At 34.0% G+C, this 26,594-nt stretch overlaps 2 protein-coding genes across 3 annotated transcripts in view; one reads left to right on the forward strand and one right to left on the reverse strand.

The window, feature by feature from the left end:
• Positions 1-643: 643 nt before the first annotated feature.
• LOC105333000 (MOB kinase activator 1B) lies at positions 644-7,415 on the forward strand. 2 transcript variants are annotated; one of them, XM_011435774.4, is made up of 4 exons: positions 644-845; positions 4,237-4,403; positions 4,709-4,936; positions 5,377-7,415. In XM_011435774.4, exons 1-4 carry the CDS (start codon positions 832-834, stop codon positions 5,616-5,618), a joined length of 651 nt encoding a protein of 216 aa, XP_011434076.1. In that variant the 5' UTR covers positions 644-831; the 3' UTR covers positions 5,619-7,415. The 2 variants fall into 2 exon arrangements, with proteins under 2 accessions (XP_011434076.1, XP_034312791.1); XM_034456900.2 differs by having other exon boundaries at positions 661-735.
• A 1,044-nt stretch (positions 7,416-8,459) lies between these two features.
• LOC105332998 (nucleolin) overlaps positions 8,460-26,594 on the reverse strand; it is a 209,623-nt gene continuing 191,488 nt past the window's right edge. The window contains exons 2-17 of the mRNA XM_066065222.1: positions 19,677-19,724; positions 18,916-19,184; positions 18,270-18,500; positions 16,922-17,039; positions 16,652-16,782; positions 16,466-16,507; positions 14,554-14,683; positions 13,725-13,846; positions 12,655-12,924; positions 11,975-12,337; positions 11,556-11,642; positions 11,302-11,475; positions 10,483-10,564; positions 9,961-10,124; positions 9,113-9,274; positions 8,460-8,738 (exon numbers count right to left, since the gene is read on the reverse strand). Coding sequence (XP_065921294.1) covers positions 8,686-8,738; positions 9,113-9,274; positions 9,961-10,124; positions 10,483-10,564; positions 11,302-11,475; positions 11,556-11,642; positions 11,975-12,337; positions 12,655-12,924; positions 13,725-13,846; positions 14,554-14,683; positions 16,466-16,507; positions 16,652-16,782; positions 16,922-17,039; positions 18,270-18,500; positions 18,916-19,184; positions 19,677-19,723 — 2,445 coding nt within the window. The 5' untranslated portion in view covers position 19,724 and the 3' untranslated portion in view covers positions 8,460-8,685. The remainder of the gene's footprint in view (positions 8,739-9,112; positions 9,275-9,960; positions 10,125-10,482; positions 10,565-11,301; positions 11,476-11,555; positions 11,643-11,974; positions 12,338-12,654; positions 12,925-13,724; positions 13,847-14,553; positions 14,684-16,465; positions 16,508-16,651; positions 16,783-16,921; positions 17,040-18,269; positions 18,501-18,915; positions 19,185-19,676; positions 19,725-26,594) is intronic.

Here is a 26,594-nt window from a genome sequence, read left to right on the forward strand (position 1 = left end):
TACTGATATAAGTTTAAAATAATTGTTCAACGGCCAAAACTGCGAAATTTGATTTTTGTTTCTGATGCTGCACTTTTAAAATAGCGTTCAACGTTAATTGTGACGTATTGATAATGAAACTCATTACTCAAACCTTTATCATCTCAGTCAGCGTGAGCGTCAATTTACGCCTGTAAATACCGTTAATTGCGTTAAATTACGCCTTTTATTTTGAATGATAAAATATAAAGGCCTTTGTGAAAAAAAGCAAATAAAACGGGTAATGGAGTGAAAACATTTTTTGGCAGGATTTTTCAAAACTGAATAGAAATAAATTGTGTAAAACTCAAAAATTCAAGGGGTTCCATGGCACTTTGATCATTCAATGGTTTACAATTTAGAATAAATTTGTTATTGTAATCCATTTTTTCTTTTGTAATTATCAAAGTTCTATAGGCTATATAAATTAGTTCTTATGACCTTATGACCTATGTCAATTATTTTTCCGTTTTTATCAGGATTTAGTTCACTCTCATGTTCCTTGGGTGACTTTCTTTCATAAAATATGGGAGTATGCACATTTTTACATTTATTCATTAAATAAAGTTAATAGCAAAAGAACTTCAACATATTTTTTCACTCTGTTGCATTTTCCCTCCGTCGTCCAAATATTTGAAAGCTTCCTGGTTCTAGTTTCCGGTAACCATTTTCTATGTTTACAAACAACAAAGTCGAGGAAAATCCATCATCATCGGCGTAATTATCTGCTGTCAGATTAAATCTGACTATTCTATTCATGAAACAAAGTAGCAGCAGATATATATCTACTCATAATTGCCAATTGTATGCAGAATGAGCTTTCTGTTGTAAGTTGAATTGCTTTATTGACATTTGGCTGTTATTGTTTACATTGAAGCTTTTTATGCTTGACATGATACTATTAAATTTCATATTTTATGTCATAATCGGATAGATGATTTATATAGTAACGTAGCTATTCAGTATATGAAGATTTAAAGATCTCTTGCTTTATTTAACCCTTATTTTTCGATACAGGATCGTAACATAATCAGGTTCAAACAACATCTGTAAAGTGTAGTGCTGTTAGTTCTGCTACGATTTTTGTTAATATGAGTTTGTTAAATTGTTTACGTTGTCCTTGGTCATGGTCTGACTTGCTGGTTAAACTTTCAGCAAACATATCCAAGGTTAACTAATCGGGTCCAGTTCAATCTCCAGATTTAGCCTTTTAGCTCGAAAAAGCTATATAGCTTGATAAAGCTTTTCAGAATAGCTTGATTAAGCTATTTATATGCATTTTCACAAAAATTTTACTGGCAACGCGACCAGATCTCGCCGAGTACCATTTCTTGCCAGTACATTGTGATGCATTTTATCAACACATTAAATTATAGATGAAAAATGACGTCACCATGTACTGGCGAGAAATGGTACTCAGCGAGAACTGGTCGCACGCCAGTAATGATCAGAAATATTTTTAGAAAACTTTTAGAACTTTAAGTGCAAAGTCTATGAAAAGAGACACAAATTGATGAGTAATCTTTACATGCATTGTTTACAGAACAGTTCAAAGTTGTAAACTATCACTGCACTAAAGTGCGATTTTGTTTACATGCTGAAAAAAATACAAATTTAAGAAAAAATTATGACAAAACAGCTTCATCAAGCCTTTCTAAATAGTTTTAAATAAGAGATTGTGCTGGACCTGTTAATAATGTAAACGTAAATCATGGGGGCTTGTGTAGAAAAAAAATGTTTAAAAAGTGGGTATCTTGGTGGAAAAATAACAAGGTAGGACCGCCATCTTGGATACCGCCTTGCTTCATCAGCTAATTTCTCATCAAGTTGTTAAACTAAACATATGCTACAATTCGTATTACTTTATAAAAGATTCTTCTTTAAGCTATTACCTCTGGGTTAGTTCTTTTTTTACACCAACATCAACAAACTTTTTGATTTCTCGCATATACATTCAAAATCGGCAACTCCCTGGTTTCTGCAGAAAGCGAACGAACGGCATGTCAGATCTTCGTACGATTGGTTATGGGAAAAAGCCAAAGAGTTTTTGATTTTGGATGTTTATGCGAGAAAAAAATTTGTTGATGAAGAGTTGAAAAGAATTAATTGAAGGTGGGATCTTAAAGAAGAATCAATTTTCTTGAATACGAAAGGGGGGGGGGGGGAAGTTTCTAAAACGTTTTAAATGAGAAATCAGCTGATGAAGTGGGGCGGTGTCAAAGATGGCATCCTCCCTTGTTTTTTTTTTTTCTTTGGAGGTACCCTTTTTTTAATGCACTGGTGAGAAATGGTACTCGGCGAGATTTGGTCGTATAACAGTACTGTTTCTAATGTTCTTAAGAACTTTGTAATTTGTGGGGAAAAAAAACTTGCTCAGGTGTTGAACTGATTAACCTTATTTTCACACAAATACTCTAAAATTGAATACTACTATGAAAATTTTAAGACAATTTTCTATTGATGCCATCACTTATTCTCTTGAAAACATGCTAACCGACCACAGAAAATGAAGAATGTTAAATTCATGTGCAGACCGAGAGTTGTCAATTTTAAATGTAAACAACTATAAACTTCTTCACTTTGAGGTGCTGGTGATATTGTTTAACAGAATAACTTCGGCAAATAGTACAATATAATGATCATATCTGTGGTGAAATGTCTGTTGATTTTTTTTTTTTTCGAATCGAATCTTTGTGCAGAATGTGTTCGGAAATAAGATTAATCAGTCCAAAACTAGCGCACCATAAATTGCAAATTTTTAACAAACAAGGAACTATAGCTCTCAGGTCTTCCATCCAAATTTTGTCATGCATAAGACACAAATTTCAGTAATTTTGTGGGGCCTGTAATAGTTTTTGGGTGTTCAACTTGTCACATGTATGAATTTGCAAGTTTATTTAATTGTCAGTAGACAGCAGTCTTAGACTAACAGGAAAACACATTATCTAATCCAGAGACAGATAATTTATGAAAATAGAATTACTTTTTATTTAGTGGGTGTTGATATTTTTTCTACAGACACAGGTATTTTCAGCTCTTATGACATTTCAATTCCAAGTTCTTAAAACATTTTTTCAGATATTGATTGTATACCAAGACTTTATATTTATCTCATATTCAAAATATATCCTTTTACATTTGTGTGTTGATTATGTATCTTTACAAAATGTTTGAAAGTTAGCATAATAAATAATATAATTTATAACATTTTATCATAAAACATTTTTATTTTAAACTTAAATTAAGTTTAAAATAAAAATGCTTTACGATAAAATGTTAAGTTACTTAATGCTCATCTATTTTGACATAAATGTGTATTTGCCATGTGTGTTTAACATCGGGTTTACCATTACACACCTCGGATGTGAAGCATCTATCAGGTTGAAAATTTGCATATTGAAATATCAAGCAAAATTGTAAAATCCTATGCTCTTGCAGAACAGACCCTGGTGTGTATTTCAAGTTGAGATTAGATTAAGAAGACCAGTAAATAAAATTTCTTGTAGATGGAGGTCACTAGGTACATTTTTAAAATGGAATGGTCATAGGTTGCTTTGCAGTTCTAAAGAAATGAAGCTGTTGTGGCTGTATATATTCTACTAATGGTTTTAATGAATTAAAACTGGTCACTAGATATATATAGATATATGCATACGAATCAGTCCATTGTAGCCCTAAGGTTTTGTCAGCGCTTGTACAATCTTTCGAATATTCTTGCCTGAGAATATCATTAAAATTAGATGTAGAGTTTATTGAACTATTGGTATGCAGTGTTGTACACATTTGTATCTAGTAATATATACTAGAATATAGTATATATTACACATGTAGTAACATTACAGGGAATTCCTATGCTACAAAGAAATTGTTTTTTGAATGGAATTAGAATTTGAATTGTCAAATGCATGTACACATTACACACCAAAAAAACTTGATTACCACAAACAGAGAGAAAACAAAATCATAGTTATAGTGAAAGTTTTGTGGGATCCTTAGCCATTTGAAACAAATTCCTGATATTATAATGAACTCAGATCTAATGAATTTTGGGATAGAAAATAGGTGTGAAAAAAGTCGTAGTTTATAATGAATTGTTATATAAGTAGTTATAAAAGTTTACAATATTTAAGATCATATATTTTGTGGGATTTTGGGATCTTTATAGAATAGTCCAGCTTGTTTTGCCTCTCATAAACCCCCCTCTACTTTTGTTTACAGTGGAGGCCGAAGTAACAAGACCTTCAAGCCTAAGAAGAACATTCCTGAAGGCACGCATCAGTATGACTTGATGAAACATGCCGCTGTCACGCTGGGCAGCGGGAACCTGCGACAGGCGGTCATGTTACCGGAGGGGGAGGATCTCAATGAATGGGTGGCGGTCAACAGTAAGTACTCATTTTTGTCTGGGGGCAGATAGTGTGGGGAGATTCTTCTTACCAATTTCTGGTACCATAAAGCCACTTATCTACTTGTGGTAGATAGAGTGAATATTCTTTTTGCCATAAAACAGGCTATTTTTGTAGGAGCTCCAACTTTGGTTTAATTTGTTGGTTGCTATCAATGTGCTAAAATAAAGTAATTTACCTTAGACTTTATACTTATATTTTTAAAAAAAATGTAAAAATCGCAGATTTGAATGGATTTGTTTGTTTATAAAATAGTTACTTGATGTGTGTGTCTCTTTTTGCAGCTGTCGATTTCTTCAATCAAATTAACATGTTGTATGGAACCATAACAGAATTCTGTATAGAGGAAACTTGCCCTGTGATGTCAGCGGGACCAAAGTATGAGTACCACTGGGCAGATGGACAGACTGTGAAGAAACCCATCAAATGCTCTGCTCCAAAATATATCGATTATCTCATGTCATGGGTCCAAGACCAGCTAGATGACGAAAACCTATTCCCCTCAAAAATAGGTAGGTGTCATCGTTGTCATGACTAATGCATCACGTAGTACATACACATTGAATATCAACCTGGTATTGGTCCAACAATACTGAAAGGCTCCATTATCTACATTGTACATGAAATTATCTTGAGGAAAAAAATAAAAAATTTTAAGATGAAATGACACTGATACTTTATTGTAATTATCAATGAAATATTTTTGTGAAAATAAAGTGTCGATGTTTTTGTTTTCTTATCCATTGATGATAGAAGTTTGTTATGAATAATGGGTTATTATCCTGTGATTTCCTTCCACTTCCTGTTAATCATCACCCTGTACATTAAACAATAGAACCACTGTTATATGGTATCTTTATGAAGACAGCCTAAAAAGAATATAAAGGATGTATGAGCTGGTGTTTATTTAGAAAAAAAAATCTCTTACGTAACTTTTGCTTCCTTTATTCAGGAGTGCCATTTCCCAAAAATTTCCTGTCTATTGCCAAAACTATACTAAAAAGACTGTTTCGTGTGTATGCCCACATTTACCACCAGCACTTCAAGGAGGTGGTGCAACTGAGCGAGGAGGCCCATCTCAACACCTCCTTCAAGCACTTTATCTACTTTGTCCAGGAGTTCAACCTCATTGAGCGCCGCGAGCTGGCACCTCTACAGGAACTCATCGATAAGCTGACCAGCAAGGATCGCTAGGGTGGCCCCACGCACCACCGGCGATTCCCGCCCCCCAACATGTGTGACAGGACTAGTCGATTTTGAATATACACTACTGTTATCTCACTGCTGTGAGGACATTTTGGGATCTGGACATCTCCTGCAGGGACACGTTTCTATTGCTGAATTTTACCCATGTTCACCCTTTTATTATTATGCGCATTTTTTCAGCCCAGCATCCATTCATTTCTATTTGTTGGCCATGCTTTCAAATGGAAGACTTTTTTTCGTTTATCTTTTATTGTGAATTTTGAGTTTTTAACACACCTTTTTCTCATGTTACCTGATGATGCTATTTTGTTCAAACTACTTAAAAACTTCACATTCACTCGGTATATTTTGTACATAAAGAGTCTTCGTTCATTTTGAAATTTCCAAAAAAGTTTGCTTGCATTCAGTTATCAGTCTAATTTTAAAATTACCTTTTACTAGACTGATACTACGGTACATATGTACTGCATTTTAACTAATATGTGTTTCTCCTGCCTTTTCTTTTGATAAAGAATGTCAAGGGGAAAGACATGCTTTCTCTGAGAGAATACAAAATATTAATCATGTTATGTTTTAGAAGATTTGAATGTGTATTCATGTTATATGCAGTAAATTTATGATATGCCATATCAATCTTTGAACTAGAGAAGGCGTGTTTTAGCTTGAAATAGGGAATTTTATTCTATTTTTAAGGGTGCAAAGATGACTGTGATAAGGAAGAAGTTAGATAATTTCTTTAAAATTTTATTTTGGAGACTTACAAGAAGGATAGATATTTTTGGGGTTTATTGGGTTTTTAGGTACTGTAGGTGCTGTATATCTGAGAACATGATCAATTCTCTAGCATCAGATTATTCTTCATTTTGTATGTTCACTCATTCTCTACAATACATGCATGTACATATTTATATATATAGTTTTCTATTGACCCTCATTTGATCCCATTTTGATTGTTATGCCAGGAGATGAAAAATATATATACTCATTTTTTTTTTATTTGCCCATGTATGCTACACAATTATAACGCCCTGTTAACTGGTTCCCTGCTAAACTGGTTCAAGTGCTTATGGCCAGAGTGCTTCTTGTGTGTCACGACCAAATATGGAGCAGGCAAATTTTAGGTCCTTCAAAGTCAAACTGCTATTTAGTGCAATAGGTAATAACTTGTATGAAGATGCTTCTAGATATCTGAATGAATATAAACATGTGTACCATACGTAGGTTTGCTTATTTTTGAGCAATAATTTTTTAATAATTTTTTTTTGAAAAATTGCGTAATACATCCCGAAATCCTAGCTGTGTCTCTTTGTTATACACGTCTTTCAGAGTTCAGGAATAGTGAATGGAAATAAGTTTGAATTATTGAGCTTGATCATTACTGTGTACATGTGAAGTTCTAGACTTTGTAAAATGGATTAAGATAATGCATGTTTTTGCTTCCAGAGAGATATTTAATGTAAAAAAAAATTTAGGCCATTTTACACTTTCTTTATCGCTGTTTCCTCCTTTGAAGTCTTTGTAGATCAACAAAAAAGAAGTGTATTATAACTTGGGGTTTAAAATGTACAGCATAAAATGTCAAAATTCAGCAAAAAACGAAATTGTAAAGCAGGAAGGGGGAAACATTTAATTCTCTGCAAGGCTTTTATTTGTTTTCTTTATTATTTGACAAAGAAAGGAGTATTTTTATGCCAAAAATTATTTTGTGTCATTGCACATGTGTCATTGTTATTAATGTAGATACATGTAATGAACATGATACCACATTAAATCATACAAAATCTATGCATGTGTTTCATTTTGGGGGAATCATGGAGAAAAGTTGAGGATAATGTTCCATAAATGGTAGCATATTGTCATTGTCATATGTCCACTGAGCATTATGCCCACACATGACTGTAAACTCACACAAAGTTACAATGAATTATTGTCTAAATGAAGTCTTATTTCATATTTCTATGGTTTACTTTGTGTTAAAATTTTAGATATAACTACACCGAGAACACTCGTTTACATGTATTTTCATCTGATTTTCAAATATAAATTACATAAATAAAAGAATAGGTTTTTACTTCTAATGTACAGCATATATACATTGTATTTGTACTGATCGACAATGATGATAATGTACTCGCTGTATATGAATGATTTTAGAAAGATTGAGAGTGATGCAAGTATAGCAAATAAAATGTTGCTTTTGATGATTCGAAAATGTTATGGTGACTTTCTATGTGGAATATGAATGGCTATTAACATGGGTTAATTTTTTTTTTTTACCCCTACCTTCAATCTACCTACTAGAACCACCAAAGATTTGTGTTTACACAACCCATGAACCATCAAAGAAACATTTGTGTTCACACAACCCACAAGGGAGCATGTGATATAAAAACTTTCTCAGTGGTAAGTTTTACAAATACCAGTAGTCTATATTTATCCCCATAATTAGGCACTTATTTTGAATTAGTATCCTATTTTATTCCTATGACCTTTACACATGTATATTAATTTACAATCTCCAAGTGGTGTGAGAAACCCTGATTCAACATGGATGAGAATACATTAAAAAAATTTAAACATTTTAAATTGTACCCTCAAATAAAACATTAAACAAATTGTTTAAACATTTTTAAATTGTACACATTTTAATCATTGAATTACATTTTAAAATCGCTTCTTGATGTAAAAATCGCTCTTTTTATCAAAGACAGTACGTCTGATCTAAATAAGCTTACTAACAATTGGCCACTGGGTAAACAAATAGTATTAGAAAACTATTACATACCAGTATATATACCCCAATAAAATGAAGCAAAAAAGACAATTGAGATTTTTTTTTCATGACGACTTTAATTTTTATGACTACAAAAAATGACATGGCTAAAACATTGCATTTTATGCTTGATGCACATTGTGAAAAAAAACCATATTTAAAACATAAAGGAAAGGAGGGTGTCATAAAATAGCATACATTTAACACTGTTCTGACTGAGAGTACACACGATGAATGGGGATGTAAAAAATGTCTGAAATCAACGACAAATCTGAAGCTTTCTCAATAATAGTTTCCATTTCCATAGTTGTCATTTCCATAGTTCCTTGAACTCCCTGAAACAAAGAAAAAGTTAAATCAGAATAGATATATTCACTGGTACATGTAACAAATTTTGAAATATATTTTCATCAATACCCGTTACCTTTTTACTGCATGTATATATTTGACAAGTTCACAGAAATCACATCAAATGCCCTTGTTATCATTTACTAACAGTAGAATTTCAGATCAACATGCACACAAATATTAATTAAGTTGATCAGTAGTATTCAATTACAAAATAATTAACACTTAAGCACTAATATAGTGAAGCACCAGGGACAAGCTAGATTCTGGGGAATAATTCTGACGGCGATTTCATTGTAACATTTTTTACTGTATTGACTATCTATAGACATCACTGAACAGAATGGAATCATGCTCTTACCTCCTCCCTGTTTGGACATGTTGTACTGTTCCCACTTGGACTGAGCGGAGGTCCATGACTTCTCTCGGGGAGATTCCTGTTTGAGGTTGCGCCTCGGTGAGGAGCCTCTGTTACCATAGCCCCGCCCACCATCTCTACGGCCCCCTCCCCTCTGTCCTCCACCTGAATCAGAAGATTAGCTTGGATATAAAGTAATGATATAGGGTAGAGAAATTGGTTTAAGTGTCCCCCTTCATATACATGCAAATTTTCAGCAGAACCTTCTAAGGTTCTATACACATACTAAATACTAATAGATATGATGCTGAGAAAAAATGTTGTCGTTTGAATCAATAAGATAACTGATACAAACACACACAAAATATCATGCATGAGACAGGCAATCTAAATTGAATTTGATCATGCATCTGTTTCTTTCAAACATGCAAAAACTTAACTACATTTATATCTTGAAAGCCTCAAATTTCACTTTTTCCAGAATCATTGGATATCTACATAAAATGTACATATAAATGGCTTTATTTAGCTTAATGCTGCTTTATCAACTCACTTCAAAGATATGTCTGGTTGTTCAAGTCAATAGATTCTGGCTTGGACAACCTGACATACACTAACTTCTTTAAAAGTCTCTGACAAAGCTTCTAAAGGTTTTGTTCTGTATGTAAATATCCATGAAGATAAATTGTAAAACATTCATTCAAACCACCTTGTTGCCATTTACATAGTATATATTGCAACGTGCAGAATACAAAAATTCTGTTGACTAAAGCTAGAATAGAGTCTGAGACAAAACAAAGTTTATTTAATTTTTACATGCATATATAAAGTATAAAATTTCATTTTCATACCATAATTCGTTCTCTTTGGTCCTCTGTGATCATCATAATCACCCTTGCGTTTGTTTGACTGGAATCGGTCAAAGTTATCGTCAAACCTGTTTCCACCAGTCCCGCTGGCAATGCCAGTCATAAATGGCACATCCTCAGCAATTCTTGGTGGATCCACATCATACCTGTATAAAACAAAATTTATAATTCACTTACAAGAATAAAAGGATTCTCTTTTTATTAATAATTATTAATTTAAATCTGTTTATATAATTTAAATCAACTTCTATTCAAGCACAAGAAAAGTTTCTGAGGTTCGCAAAAGATTCATTGTAACAAATATGAATATTTGTGAACCAGTCTTATAATATATATTGGTTTAAGATAGTAAATGTAGACTTAGTTTAAAAAATAAGCTGCAGCTTCCCAGTTAATTTCTTGTAAATTGCATATCAATTTGGTTAATATATATGTGTCACAAATAAAAGTTGGTCAAGAGCAGTTTATGACTTTGAGTCTGGATGTTAATAATGGCGTCTATACCTCTTGGAGTCGTAGCTGTCTTGGCGTCCTCCATAGCTCTGTCGACCACCACCACCACCACTGCCACCGCTAGGCCTGGGGTCTATAGAGTAATAAAGAACAAGGTCAATCAAATATACAAGTTATATATGAAAGCTGACAAGAAAGGATAATAACACATAATAGCACCTCCCTAAATACTTGATAACTTGATCATTTATTAGCAAATAACTGTGATAGTTTATGAATTATCCAAGTACAATTCATAGTGTGTGAAGAATACATGTGGATTTTTGTTAAACAGTTTTAAAATATATATCAGCAATAGTTGCACATATTTCTCTATAAAGATCTAATTCAAGTTCATGAAACTCATTATCCTTTTGATGCCATAGCAGTACAACATGTTCATGTATCTGGACACACAATAGCAGTACAACATGTTCATGTATCTGGACACACAATAGCAGTACAACATGTTCATGTATCTGGACACACAATAGCAGTACAACATGTTCATGTATCTGGACACACAATAGCAGTACAACATGTTCATCTATCTAGACACACAAGGGATATGAAAATGTCCCATCCTTTAGCAGACTAGAAAGAGTTTAAAGCAGTCCTCTTCTTGAGTGTAATAACTAAATGTTTATCTTCTTGCTGTATGCTTGTGTGGATATGAAATTTTTTATTTGTACATGTATATCTAAAGAGTTTTCAAAACTTCTATTCTATCATTCATTCATATTTCTTTCATTATGACTGAGTTCTTAAGACTTCCAATGCCTGCCCTACTTCAATATAAATCCACTGATAACAAAAACAAAAAAATCTTACTTCTCTGTGGGTTCGGGCACTCCCTGGCCCAGTGGCCTCTCTCGCCACACTTGTTACACAGGTCCTCAGGCTTGGGTCCTCCAGGCTTGTTGGGTCCTCCACTGTGTCCTCCATGGCCACTGTGTCCTCCATGCCCTCCGTGGCCGCGGTCTGAACTGCTGGAACCAGGGCCTGCTGGATTGTCAAAGTAAGATGTCACACACTAAACTGTATACCATCTGTAGTACATGTATTTACAATGTTGCTCCAATTACCTCTCTGGTTTTGATTCGGACACTCCCTTGCCCAGTGACCATCCTGTCCACATTTGAAGCAAGCAGACTCTCCTGGGGGAATATTACCTACGTTTGAACAGTAACACTGTCAACAAACTTAACAATGGGCCATCTTAACAATCAATACTTAGTGTTCTTTCCAAATTAATATCTTTAATCTTCAGTAAAAGCACATACTGTGGAATCATTAGATTTCGTGGTGGCTCAATTTTCGTAGAATTCATGGGTACGTCTTATCCACGAATTAGCATCCTCCACGAATAAATAAATTAAGGCAATAAAGTCTTATTTCCTTTTGAAGGTATACGAGAATACACGAAAATGCGTCACCTAGAACCTGTAAAATTTAAGCATTCCACGAAAATTGGCCTCCACGAATTTTAATGATTCCACAGTACCTGGAGTGTTTCTCCTGTTCCCAGCACCACCTCTAGAGTGACTATCAAAATCATCCCGCCTGCCCTGTGACCTCTGAGATGACCCCATGCCCCCCATTCTGTCTCCTCCCCGATCAAATGAGTCCCGCCTGTTGCGACTGTCGTTCATGCTGTCCATGTCATTGAATCCCCTTCCCCCTCCCATTCCTCCACCCATGGCACCGACCCCCGACATCCCCGTGTTTATGGTGTTGAGCATGTTCTGCTGGTTGGCCATCTGTCTGACCAGGTTCTGCTGCTGAGCCAGCTTCTGTTGGCTGGTCATCACCATGTTGGTCAGAGCCGACATCTGGTTCACTAGCATCTCAGTTGAGGGTCCTGTGTCTACAAGAGTTAGGATGAAACATGTATATCATACCTATCTTACCATGCTATAACTTTCAAAATGTGAACTGTAAGAAGGAATTTAATTTTCACTTGCCCTACCCCCAGAAACTTAATTTCCAGGATATGTAATATGTCTAATTAAAATCTCAATAATGTAAGTTTAAACTCTTGTATGTAGCTAATGTAAGTTAAAACTTTTGTATGTAGCATTAAATAATGAAAGACAATAGCAAATAGAGGTTATGTCTAAGAGTCCTGTATTTAAAAAACAAACCCCACTTGTTCAGATTCACTATCAGGCGAGAAACACCTACTTCTGTTGACATGTCCATGCCCGTGGCTGGAGCCCATGTTGTTGTAGCTACTTCTGTTGATGCCACCACGCTGCATGCCCCGACCTCTGCTCCTAGTCATCGTATTGCCTCCAAACTTGTTGTACCTTGTGGAGAGACTGGTACCTATGCGTTTGACAGGCATGGTGCGTCGATTCTTCAGGTTAGAGAAGCGACTAGCAGTGGGACGGGGGCGGTCGTGTTTGTCTCTGGGACGGTCATGCTTCCTCTCTTCTTCTAGTCTCTTTTGTACTGTTTGTGACCAAAAAAAAAATCAAAATTTTTTTCATTATAGGTCTTTATATATGCTAGAGAACATAAACATTCAAAAACTGTAAGAACATAGAGTACTAAGGGATCTACGCAATTGAAATATGAAGATTATTTCAAACTTGAAACATCATTTTTGAAACTTTGTATCTTGAATGCCATTAACTCATCCGATTCTTTGAAATTTATTAACCAAGAATAAATTGCAAGAAGTCATGCATTATTTGGATGTCCTTTTTTCCACTTAGCACCTCCATCATCCATTTCCAAAAAAATCTTTTTCTGCATGTTACGGTTTTTTATATTCCACAAATTTATACATCTTAGACTTAAAAAAAAAAATAGTGATAAGGCCTATGAAAAAAATTGTGCGTTTAGGGTAACACTGATGAAAAAATTAGGTTAGGTAGGGAGTGATTCTTTTTTTAAATTTTATCATTTTTTCTGCATGAATCCTAAGAATGTTTGCTTGTGTCATATTTAAAAATAGATTTTTTAATGGAATTAATCAGACATAAAAAAATGGTAGGATCGGGGCATTTTTGTAGGTTAGGTCCGGTTACCCTAAACACACAACTTTTTTTTTAGGCCTAACAATGCAAATTCTTCATCCCCCCCCCCCCCCTTTACACATGTATCTCTAAGATGGAAAAACTTTCAACTCAAGCATTTCTTATTTGTATGAGGAACTGGAACCTATATAAAAGACTTGAATCAATACTGGTACTCAATCAGTTTTAATTTATAAATGGAGCATGGAGAGAACCCGAGACTTGACTGACCGTGGTCTGGCATGGGGTAGCAGTGGCTCAGCTTGATCTTGTGGTCCCCGACCTCCACATCCTTGTTTCCCTCCACACAGCTGGCCGCCTCCTGTCCACTCTTGAACTCCAGGATGGCACACCTACACAGGTACAAAGGGCAAAGGTTAAAGAGCAAGATCAGACTTTGTCTTTTATGTTTTAGTAATCTTCCATTTTTTTTTTAAATTTTGGCTTTAGAAATACTTACCCTCTTTACTAAAACAGAATTACATACCATAATGATGATAAATAATTGAAATAAAATCATTACATGTCAATGAACATAAGATTAAATTGAAAGTTTTAAAGTAACTTTTTTACCGCTATATGCCTAACATCATTGCATACTAATATAGTGCAATTCTTTTGTTCAAGATTCAATGTCCTCTTACATTGAAAGATTGAAATCTCTCTTGCTCTAACCAAAACGCTCCACATTTTAAAATTAGAACTAAAGTGCTATGAAAATCGGCCTATAACTACTCATTTCACTTGAAGATATTACTATTCAAAATAATCGTCTCAGAGCATTCAACAGCTTCCATTTCTAAGATGCAAAACCTGGTGAAATTATAGTTCCTCAGTAACTTTGCTTTTCGCAGGCAATGACAACTTATTCAACTTCAGCGGAGTTGCTTGAAATAAAATTTCCATCTGCGTAATTATATTTTCAGCGCTTAAAATTATCTGACATTATCAAAATGCCGTTCATCACTCAGCCGCAAAACTTAACCTCTCATTCAAGAACTGGCAAAATATTACCTGACGCATCCATGCCACCACTTTTTCCTTTCCATTAGCAACTTACCCAAAGTTTTCACCTTCCTCATTAGTGGGTATTAGAACATTGGTGCATTCTGGGAAAATAGCTCTCAAAACCTCCTCTGTAGTGTCTGGGGGAATATTGGTGCAATAGGCTGATTTATCTTTTTTCTGACCTGAAAATTTAACCTTCAAATGCAGAAAATGGGTGTTTGTACCACTGGGGCCTTGTTAGCTTTCTTTTCTCAGGAGCCAACATGGTCCAAGAGCAGCCTGCTGGTTAAATTCTATACAGCTTAAAGAATCTCATTTTCATTAAAACATAAACATTTAAGGGAAGTTATATCAGTGTTTTCTCCATACAGTAGTGTCCAAAACTTCATTTCCTTCCTTGGATATATTTACAGTATAAAATCATATTATCTCATTTTTTTAATAATCAATCCTCTAAAGAACTCAAAACTTTATTCCTTCTCATCGTCCAAGATATGTCATGTCTTAAGAATCATTACGTTCATATTTTTTCCAGTCATCAACATGAATGCTTTCAGATTATTTTTCATTGAAGTTCCATGTTTGGTTACATTCTTTTTTGGCTGAATTTGAAAATTTTTCCATCGGTGGGCAATAGCTGTAATTAGTACGTTAATTCTGAAGAAGATTTCACCATATGAAACTACCATGTATTCCATGGCTTTCCAATCATTTCCAACCTTGGAGGACAATAAAAGAAAACTGCTTAATCCTAAAGCGAAATCCACTTCTTATTGGTCAATCTCTCAGTTTTTCATCTGTATCTGGAAATCAGAATTTTGCGTTTGTTTCTGAAGACTGCATAATGTTGATGATGCCAAAATGTATATAGAAATACAAATGTATCCAGAAGATTTGCATGAATATGCACGCTTAATTTCTTTACTGCAAGTCAGAACTTGTCATTGCAGTGCTGCCTTGTAGAATGTAGTACATGTATCTCTTGGTAAAATCCTCATTTCCTGCGGAGGTTTACAACTAATTTTGTAAAATCCAAAGTCAATCTTCCAAAATTTTTCTTTGCTTCTTCTTTTCAAATGTTTTCTACTAGCAACACAAGCTTTTTCTTTGTGTACAAGCCAATAAGATTCTAGTATCAAGTTCTCTCTTTGAAGATATCCTAAAGCCATTGTTGATATTGAAGTTCTCTGAACATGTTTTAATTTCCATTACTCATTCGATTTGATGCAATTTTTCTTCATCTGTGTGTCTGACTCAGCTTTTCTTTAGGGTGAAATTTTGACATTTAAAAAATCTGTCCTTATGTCTCTGCTTTTATTTTCAGATGAACTGCCGCATTTTGCTTGGGATTTCAGGAAACTGGAGAAAACACTGATATTCCCAATTTTCATCTCTTTCCTTGGTCATTTTCAAATCTCCTGCCTTTATCCATAATAAACTCAAAGAACATTAATTATTATGTTTCAGTATACAGTACATGTATTGGATAGATCCAAACTTCTGAATCAGAAATATGTTGGGGAGTGAAAAATAAAGGCTACAACAAACAAACATTAAATAAAGTCAGGCAGATCCCCAAGGCTATCATGACATATCTAAGCATATTTCTTCCATGAAGAAATAAACTCTTTTGTTTTGTTTACAATTTTGGCATATTGTATCTTACGCCTTCGACATTAAATTTTGGCAATAACATGCTAAGAAAAATTTTCAAGATGCCTGCATTTCTTAAAGTCCATTCAATCTCACAAAATTTTCACTGTACTATTCCAGCAACAGTCAACCCAACCTGGCATGGATTTTTGTAGTCAAACTTGTAAAAGCTCTGCATTATCCTCTTAATTCCAGTAACATTAAAATACTTCAAAAAGTTACATGCATAATTTTTCCCCATTTCAAATTTTTCCCATAACAAAAGGCATTAGGATTTAGTGCTTATTTGATAAGCTTCCATTACACCTTACCTCCGTCAAAATTTGGAAACTTGTCCCTTCTTTTCTCAGTAGCTGTGAAAGAAATACATGTACATTAAAAATTTGATATGAATCTCACAATAGAGGTTACAAACACAATATGGACAAAAAGATCAATAAGAATCTTAAATGCTAAACCACAATAAAATTCTAAAAACTAATAGATGATGCTGTTACCCAGCAAAGCTGCAAAAGCTCTTGGGCAGGCGACACTGATTTCATCATTGGTAAGCTTCAGTTTGGCCAGACAAGACAATATGTCAATGGCCTTTCGACTTCGTCGGGGATTAAACCACATTGTAACTGTCCTGTTAATAAAAAAGTTCTAACCAATAAATTTGATTTTTTATTCTTATTGATTGAAAATGCTCTAAAATATTGGATCAAACTGTACACAATTATATCATCCTCTTCTTGACTTAAGCTAATTAATTCTAAATCTATTACCCTTTTCTGTCATCATAATCCAGTGTAGCCTTGACAGACTTCTGGATCAGTGATTGAAGATCTCGGTTACTCAGGTCTGCAACTGTCAGTATGGAAATTCGGACAGGACCCTTGACAACTGAAAATTAAAAAAATTTCAATTACATACTCTAAGAAACAAGGAAATTTGCCTCAGACATGCAATTATTTTTTTTCTAATCTTTAAATTTGGGGGAGTCAATAACTTTCTGAATTTCTACATACAGTTAAACTTCGGTATCTCGAACTTGGAGGGACTGAGTAAAAAGTTTGAGATATCCGAGGGTTCGAGATATCGAAGTTGATGAAAATTGGTCTTTAATGTTTCTAGACACGCAAATGCATATATTATTTCTTGACATGTATATACACATGTATATCGTCATTTATGTTATCGTAATTCATAGTGTATAATAAAACACTTAAAAGATTTCACGTGTTTTATTTCATTCGTAAAATAAATATATAAACCTGAAATGTTCTTAAATTATCTTGAAAAGCAATACTTTTTAAAAGAAGACATGCGATCATCTTTGTTTGTCAGCAATTCTTATAACCGGATATACATTACTCTAGGTAAATTGATAAACCGATTACGGTAAAAAGAACAAAAACGGAAAACGAAAGTCAACATTACTTATACCTTTTCGACTTTTGTTATAGCCTTGTATTTTGTTTAAATGGTAAGCACTATTGCCAGATCATTTAACTGTCTCCCGGGATTAAGACTGGGTCCTTCGTTAGATTGTTTATCAGAGATGATGGGTACCGAGAATTGAGTCTCTAGTGTGCATTCATAAAACTCAAGAAGTATTCAATTAATTAATTTCTTGATTTCTTTTTCACTTTTATGTGTTTACAAAATAATCATTGCAATTTATGTTTAATTATCATGTCATCTGTGTCATCGTCGATAACCTGGCTTACGTAATTATGAAGAAAGGGTTTCAACAGCTTTGGGCTGTTAAGACGTGAAAATCACAGGTGACCTCAGTAATAGCACATGCTTTACTAACGGATCTGTTCAATAGAAAATCGGCGTAAAAGAGAGACAGTGCACTGAAGGTGTGAAATTACTGAGGTGGTTAATTGACTTGACTTCGAGATAACGCATGTCTTTTGGTGACTGGGGCCGTAAGTTTACTTCAAGATAAACGGGGTATTCGAGATTTCCGTGTTCGACATACCGGTTTTTTTTATAATCATTTATGTAGTAAAACTGGCCGGGACCACAGATAAACCTCGAGATATCCGTGGTATTTGAGATATCGGTGTTCGAGATACCGAAGTTTAACTGTATTTCAGATCTCAACAGTGGTTTAAAAAATACCATGGGTCAATAATGTTTTCTCTGGAGCATCTGGGTCTGTTTTTTCTTCCTTCTTCTCTCCTTCTCCTTCCTTTTTTGGTGTACTCTCTTCCTTGTTTTCCTTCTCTTTCTCTTCTTCCTCCTCCTTGCTCTCTTCTTCTTCTTCTTCTTCTTCATCTTTCTGATCATCTTCTAGCTGTTCCTCATTTTCATCCAATAATTCCACTGCTTTCAATTCAATCTCATCTTCATCTGCATCAGACAATATAAAATGCAAATAAATTATTTTTACATGGTAATTTTATGTAATTGTACAATGTACATTGTATATTAATACAAAAACTCCTTTCTTGAAAGATTTTTTTTTTCAAGTTGGTTTAGAACTCTAACTTTAAGTGCATGTAAAGCGCAGCCTTACATTTCTAAACTAACAAGGAAGCTATTCAACATGCTATACTTTAACAGTATGCTGAAAAAGTAACATAATAAACTCATTTATATGTACATGTATATAATTCTTATCTTGAAAATGATATCACTCAAAGGAAAAAATAAAGAGACCTTTCTATGGAATACTGTTTCACAAACCAATATTTTCAGTGACTTGTCTATACAAATCTTCTCTGAAAAAATGTTTTCAATGGAAGTCTTCAAAATGTAAACAAACCTGCAGCATTATTGGTTTCTTTTTCTTCTTTGTCTTCTTTCTTAGTGTCCTCTGCTGTTGTTTCTGTCTTTTCTTCCGTTTCTTGGTCTTCCTTTGAGTCTTCCTCTTCTTCTTCATCCAGCTTTATGACATCTTCATCCTCCTCTTGATCAGATACCGTGAAATCAACATCCACTAAGTTGTCATCTCCACTGACATCCATTTTCTTTTCCTCTTCCTCGTCGTCAATGGGTTTTACAGGATCTTTCTTAGCAGCAGCTGCACGCGGCCTTTAAAACATAATGCATGTTAAGTAAACAAGCAAAATTGATTTCCTGCGTAAAATATTACATAATAAGGAAGTTTTCATTCCTGATAAACACATCAGATTTTGTGGGTACGAGCATGACAAAAATATTTGCATGGTAAAAGGTCATTCAGGATTTTTTCCCCACAAATTTTTTAGTCATAATGTTATGAAAAATTCTTATCTATTTAGTATTTACATGATATTTCTTTTGAAGTTTAAAAGAAAACTAAAATATAACTGTTAACACACTACATAGTTATGCAAAACATGGTAAAAATAGGCTTCAAAGTGCCAAATATAGAATTTTTAGAATTATACATTTTGCATTTTAATTCTAAACTATCAGTATGTGTAAATTATCCGCATATTTCTCCGCCATATGGTATGTTGTCATGTGCATTAATAAATCATTGAACAAGTGCAATACAGAATTTCCTTAGGGTTTGTTTAAATAAAGAGTTATAATCCTTACGTTGAACTTCTTCCTCTTCTAGCCACTTGCTTTCCTCTGGGAGGCATCCTTTATGAAAAAAAACAACAATTTTTGCAAGATACATACATGATGGATATGTCCAATTTTAAAAGTTTAATTCTTAATGTTTCATTTCTTTGAGTGAAAGTGAAATCAGAATTCAAAACATTATAACATGAAATCAATATGAACCACTCAAAATCATTACAGATTATATCCTGCAAGAGAAAATATTTGACTTCCACCTCCTCTTTTAAACAATAGACATTCTGTTTAATAAATGTCATGAAGTTTTCCTTTGAAATCACTTCACCAATGTTTATAAATAACAGCTTCATCACAGATACTTCCATTTTCCTGCCAAGATTTCTTTAGACAGAAAATTCACGAACAGCAATGCTGAGAAACTTCTATCCGCTCAGCTACTGATTAATTACATATTAGAGGGCGAAGCCATCTCACGGGCCCGAAGGGCCCGTGAGAGCGAAGCTCTCCCTATAGACAACACGTGTACATATGTCTAAAAATAGAAATTACACTCTATACCTATGAAGTTGAAAAACTTTTCCAAGATGGAGGAAAAAAGAATAACTTCACGCGCAGTGACATCACCGGCATCCATGTTGAATTTGAATCTCGTACTAACTTCACGTTTGGTGATAATTTACCAGCTTTGTTTAATGAGTGATAAATACATTTAAACTTACCTAGTGTGTTCTTGAAAAATTAATTCCTAATTAAGAAAACAAATTTTCATTTCCTACAACTTACAACAGTTGCATTAGATCCGATCAAATGAATTTCAGGACATCTGATTGGACAAAAAACGTGTCTCAACAGTGAAGCAGTTTTAATTCATTGTTATTAAATATAACATCATGTATTTGAATTAAATTTGCTTTCTGATTACTATTTGAAAACACCAAAGACGATTTTTCTCCAACTTTCAATTTGAAATTTCGTTTTTAGGTTTCATCTCAAATCGTAGCCTAACATACTCATACCCAGGTCATTTCGTACCCAGAATTCAAATTAATTATCAAAATATAAAAAGAATTAAGTTACGACCAATAAATAATTCAGTATAAAACAAAAGATAATCAAAACTTAATTTTGTAGACATCCTAATCTTTGACAGACACATTGTTAAATATTTCCCCATTCTAATTCACCCCCCCCCCCCCTCCCAAATGTGTAAACCATACGTATATGATTTAAAATACAATAAATATTCAAAGTACTCCCAAACCGCCATAAAAATAAAAGCAAATAGGGAGATTATTTGGAGTAATATGCATTATAAATACTTAAAAATTATTTATAATAGGAATTACTGATCTGCATTCACAATCACAAATATGCATTGAACACAAATGTATGACATTTTTCAGACAAACTCAGATTAAATTATACACCCCAGTATGTACAATATACATGAAGGACATCATTTGCACCTTATGATTTGAATTAGCTAGGGTACTATCTCAATTTTCTAGTTTTAATGCACAAATCAATCATTAAATGTTTAATAATTCAGTGTTTGGATGACAAATTTAAGCGAAATATTCTCAAGATAAATTGATTTTCTTATTTTAAAAAAAAATATACGTCATTACTCTTTAATTCATGTTTATGCATACATTTGAAATAAGGGAGTAAAAAGTTAAAATACTTCATGCTGAGAAATTATCCAGAGATCTGCAATGTAGATACTTCATGTAGCTGCAGCCAGGTATTATCCAATATATGTATAAATTACTTCAGACTAGACAATAAGACATCAAAATAATACACATGTATATTGATAGAATCTAAATAACAACAACAACAAAAATGCAGCTAAAATCTGTCCCAAGATTTTTTGCTTCATTATTAGTTATTCATAAATACCTTCGCTAGCCAAGGGTGTGTGATCTGCAGGAGCGGCGCGGATCAGAAACCCTTGGCTTACAAAGATGAAATATTTCAGGGTTTAAACAATATTTATTTACATACCAGAATGAAAATTTGTTTACCGGTTTTTATATTTGAATCCCCCCTCCCTCCCACTCTCTCTCTCTCTCTCTCTCTCTCTCTCTCTCTCTCTCTCTAGCTGACTTGTTCGCCTAAAAAAAGCGGCTGTTAAAATAAAAATCTATGGATATATTTGTAAAGCAAATAATATAAAATAAGATCTGGATGATAGCATTTGAAAATTGTGTGAGGTGTTCCAAGAAACTTCCAAAATGAAAAAGATAATTATAAAATCTCCATAAGAAGTCAGTTTTTCGTTCCTGTGAAAAAAAGCGACGAATTTTAATTAATGAAGGATTTCAATTGTATTTCTTTTAGCTGTGTATGTTTCCATAAAAATTGTCAACATGTGATGGAAACAGTAGCTTGGGACAGACTATAGCATAGCAGGGGTTGTATAAGAAATGAACAGCTGATGACAGGCCAGAGATAATGAAAGGGCATATCTAGCCCCATTGATATTGGCTTCGCCCTCCAAACGGTTACACCGTAAAACATATTATGAAACTAAAAAAACGTGCACAGTTGGAAAGAATTCAATTTTTAAACTCATGTTTTCAAGTTTTGAAACTGGTCAACTTCAGCTGTGCATCAAAAATCAATTGAGAGCATTACATGCAAAACTTACAACAGCTGATCAGGTTTAATCGATTAACATCATCATTAAATACAATCTCAAAATAAGTCTATAGGCTTCTAATGTAAAGTATGGGCATTGTCCAATCACAATAAAGCATCCACCAAAAATGTCCAAATGCCTGAATCATAAAATTTTTCTTCATTTAATCTTTTAATTCTGAAAACAAATAATCCACTGATTGGCTTTTTGTCTTTATTTTATCTAACCACTGATCTCAACTATTCTAAACAACAGTGGCCAACACCACGCATAAAATAAACAAGAACAAAGCAGCAAATATAAACTCCTGAAAGCCATCATTCAACTACAAGGGTTGCTCAAATCATTCTACTTTTGCTTTGGGTAAGTATCCTTATTCATAATAATATATGCATAACTATGAAAAACTCTTCATACATACGTGTATATTTTTATCTTCACTTTTTAAACGAGACAAGTGCACATTGCATTTGAAGAAAAATGGCGGATACCGAGTATTGAAAGTTATTAGGTCGTACGCATAAGATTCGTATTTATTTATAACTACGCACAAGGACCTTAATCGAACTTTTTAAAAGTTTTGCTAAATTAATACAATTTTTTTCTGTGTAAAAACCATTTCTAATATGTTTTACGGTGTGACCGTTGGGGCGAGCGCAGAAGGAGCCACGCATCTGTCATCATTGTTAAATGCAACCCGTGGACTTAACCAAACCAAAAAACTTTGGCTTTGTCTCGAAAACTATTACCACCGCAAGGAACCGGAAGATATCAAACTTTTATTCCAATAGCCCCTTCCTAGGCTTAATACACTAAACAAAAAACTACCACTGAGCATTAATAAAATGTTAAACAGACTTATTAAAATATTTTGATAAACACCAAGCCGTTTTTTTTGTTGTTTTTTTTATCTCTTCTTTACCTTTTAATAATGATCATTAAAATCAATAAATTGTGTGTCTGTGTTATTTCTCATTTTGTTCCTTGTTGTTACCGGTGTTTTAATTATTTTCCTCTGTGACATCAATTTTGTTTTTAATCTTTTTAATTTTTGTACGTTATATAAGCGTTGTAGACATATGTGCCCTCCCCCTCTTTTTAGTGTGTGATATCCAATATTATTGAAAGGTTTGATCACATATGCAACTATAACAAATACATGTAGATATTTTAACAGTTTAATTTTTTTCTTTTATTTATTCATTACAAAATGACGTGGCTACACGTAGATCTTATAACGATTAGACTTTTCTTTTTTAATAATTTTTTGTCACCTACCTAACGTATACAATGATTGAATCAATATGACAATAAATTTAGCATGGAACTTGCATGTGTATTTACTGAGCAAAAAAAAAAAATCATCAAAACAAAACTAATCAGCCAAAGAGTCACCGTTAATAGCGAGAGCAGTATCAGTATTAACGGTGACTCCCTACTGAGTACTTCCTACACGTTACATTCAGTACAGATGCTTGATCCACCTCTAAATGTATCGCGGGGATACAAAACTCGAGATCACTGTGACGTCATACTTAACTTTTTGCGCTCGACAGTTTTCGTATACTGTCGGACAAATTCGGGAAAGGAAATGACGTCATAGGTACTGTTTTTTACGTAAGCATATGAGTTGTTTACTTTAATGGTTTTTTAAACGAATTTTTTATTGTTAAATGAAAATGATGTTACGATTTACAGGTAAGAATTTTCCCTAGAAACGCTTCCTGTTCCGCCATGTTGCTATGCACCGCAAAGGATCACTGGGATAGAAGAACGTTTTCACGCGGGTCCACAAAATTTTCTTTGAACAATGTGCAGATTTCAACTCGAATATTTCCTCCGTTCGTACACGTTGTCTATGGAGCTCGCTACGCGAGCGGCGCTTCGCGCCGCCTCGCTGCGCTCGCTATAAACTTTTTAGAAACAAGATCAATGGAGAATAAGACTGAATATTTACACTTGCAAATGTTTTCCCTTATATAACACTGTTCGAGCAATCCGCTGTTATTTCTGCATAACATCATTATGGGTCAAGAGGTCAAAGTAGCGCATGAATAATATAGGTCACTACTTTTTCTATGTACACAAACTAATCGACTTGTGCTGAAACACACCTACAGTACAAGATATCGTAATGAAAACATAATTTAGGCATAAAAAATAAACGTATTTGTATTTTGTTATACGAAGTTTTATTCATTAATTCTCATAAAAAATATAACATTAATTGTGGGGATAAATGATTCATGTTAGATAACACGTTAGGCATGTAAACAGAATGTTTATGGTTCGACATCGTAACGAGACGTTCTTGAAAATTACAATCGTAATTTGTCAAAGGAGTTAATTCAGTTAAAATTCATTTCTGATTTTATTACAAGCCTCGGTCAAAATTGCAAACGCAATCTTACTGACCTTTCTTGTGTAGTACATTCACGGATCACGGTCAAATTTAACTCCTTGTGTTTTCTGTCCGATTTGTTCCGTAAAAAGATCATCGAAGTTAAAATCCCTTTCCGCTATAATGTCGGAGGAAATCATTATGCTCTTGAATCTGATTCTGCGATAGATTTCCCCCTGAAAATGCTTAAGTATACTCTAACTCAACTTTCAATCGCTTGTTTTTAAATTTCTAACCGCTCTGCGACTTCAACACAGGTGGTACTATTCCGCCAAGCTTCAATCAGTTTTTTCAATTGTACAAGTGAATTTTCTTTTCTGTTTCCCTTTTAAATGATAAAAAAGTGTTGTCTCCTCAAAAGTAGTGTCATATTCATTTATCACAATAATCAAATGCTTGCAACATTGTTGCACTATTTTTTGTTACGTCATTTTAATCGAAGCGGCTTTCTAGGTCATCACAAAAGAGAACGTATGGAGCATTGTTAGTGTCATAATTTGCAACAAATGTAAATATAAGAAATAAGGTATCATTTTTGGATGTCTATCGGGATATAGATACGGGTTGGTACGTGATCAAATCTTCCATAAAGCCCTTCGGGCTTTATGGGATTTGATCACGTGACCAACCCGTATCTATATCCCGATAGACATCCAAAAATGATACCTTATTTCTTAAATAGATGCCCGTTTGATTGATAAAACTCGGAAAATTAAATTTCAAATACACACAGAGGAAAAGGCACTTTTTAAACATTCTTGGTTTTCAAAATATTTTAAACCTTATATGTGACATCAAAGTCATGAACACTATATGCATAATTTAGATTTAATGTGATGATCCATGGTTTTGATTTTAAAATACTTTACATAACTACATATTTATAGAGCAAGCTTATATTCCATCATTCAAAATGAATGAAATGTCCAGTATCTCACTATCATTACCTTGAATAAACAGTGCGATTTTTTTTCTCACAGAGTAAAGCAAAGTGTTTGTTAACTTAAATCATCCTTGAAGTTATACATTGACAAAATTTAAACATTCATCAAATACCCGCTCATGAATTGAATTGTAGATGAAAAAATAATCATTAGACGTTGGGGGGGGGGGGGGGATGGGGGGTGTCAATTTCTACTCTCTTATATAAAGTAACTGACAGTTCATGAACGCTTAAAAGCTTATAGATCTCCTTAAATTATGCTTCTTCGATTTTTCGGGAACTTATTAAGATTCTCCATTGACTTTCATACACTTATTTATTTGATGATCGAAACAAGCATCGAGCTCCGTCGGAAAGGCCCGAGAAGCTGCGATTGGCTTTCTTTGACGCTTCACTTTATATAAATTATAAACCCTTTAAATAATGTTCTTGTGTTCCGATAAATCTTAAGAAAAAAACCATGGGGAAAATTAAAGGAGCTAATTAAGAAACCATGGAGATAGCTGTTTTTATATTTTCTAACCTACAGTATCTAGCGAGTTCTTGCACGATAGCAACTAATTCCAAAACGCGCGTACGATTATCATGTTCACGTACGCTCCTTTTACACTAAATATAAGTCAAATACATTTGGCCAGGCACGTAGCATCGGGGGGGGGGGGGGGGGCTGGCCCCCCACTTTTTCTTGCAGCAACTGATTTTTAAAAATTTACATATAAAAGATTGAATTATCATGGAGTTGGCCCCCCACTTTTTTGGGAGTAGGTAAAAAATTGGTATGAAAAAAAAAAGAACTTAGGAGTGAAATTGAAGTTAAAAATATACTACGTCAGCCCCCCCCCCCCGGATTAGGATTTTGAAGATTTTAGAAAAGTCAAATCCCCCCCCCCCCCTTTTTTGTTGTTGCTTGTCAAGGATTTTTGGATGAGTCTGCATCCCCCC

Source organism: Magallana gigas, chromosome 7 (assembly GCF_963853765.1).
Source record: "Magallana gigas chromosome 7, xbMagGiga1.1, whole genome shotgun sequence".
Taxonomy (NCBI): domain Eukaryota; kingdom Metazoa; phylum Mollusca; class Bivalvia; order Ostreida; family Ostreidae; genus Magallana; species Magallana gigas.

What these genes read in the sequence shown, in the direction of transcription:
- LOC105333000 (XM_034456900.2), top strand. Translation starts at nt 692, where the DNA reads ATGTTTACAAACAACAAAGTCGAGGAAAATCCATCATCATCGGC. An exon ending in TGAATGGGTGGCGGTCAACA is followed by an intron (nt 4,404 to 4,708) that starts GTAAGTACTCAT and finishes CTCTTTTTGCAG; the next exon opens with CTGTCGATTTCTTCAATCAA. An exon ending in CCTATTCCCCTCAAAAATAG is followed by an intron (nt 4,937 to 5,376) that starts GTAGGTGTCATC and finishes TCCTTTATTCAG; the next exon opens with GAGTGCCATTTCCCAAAAAT.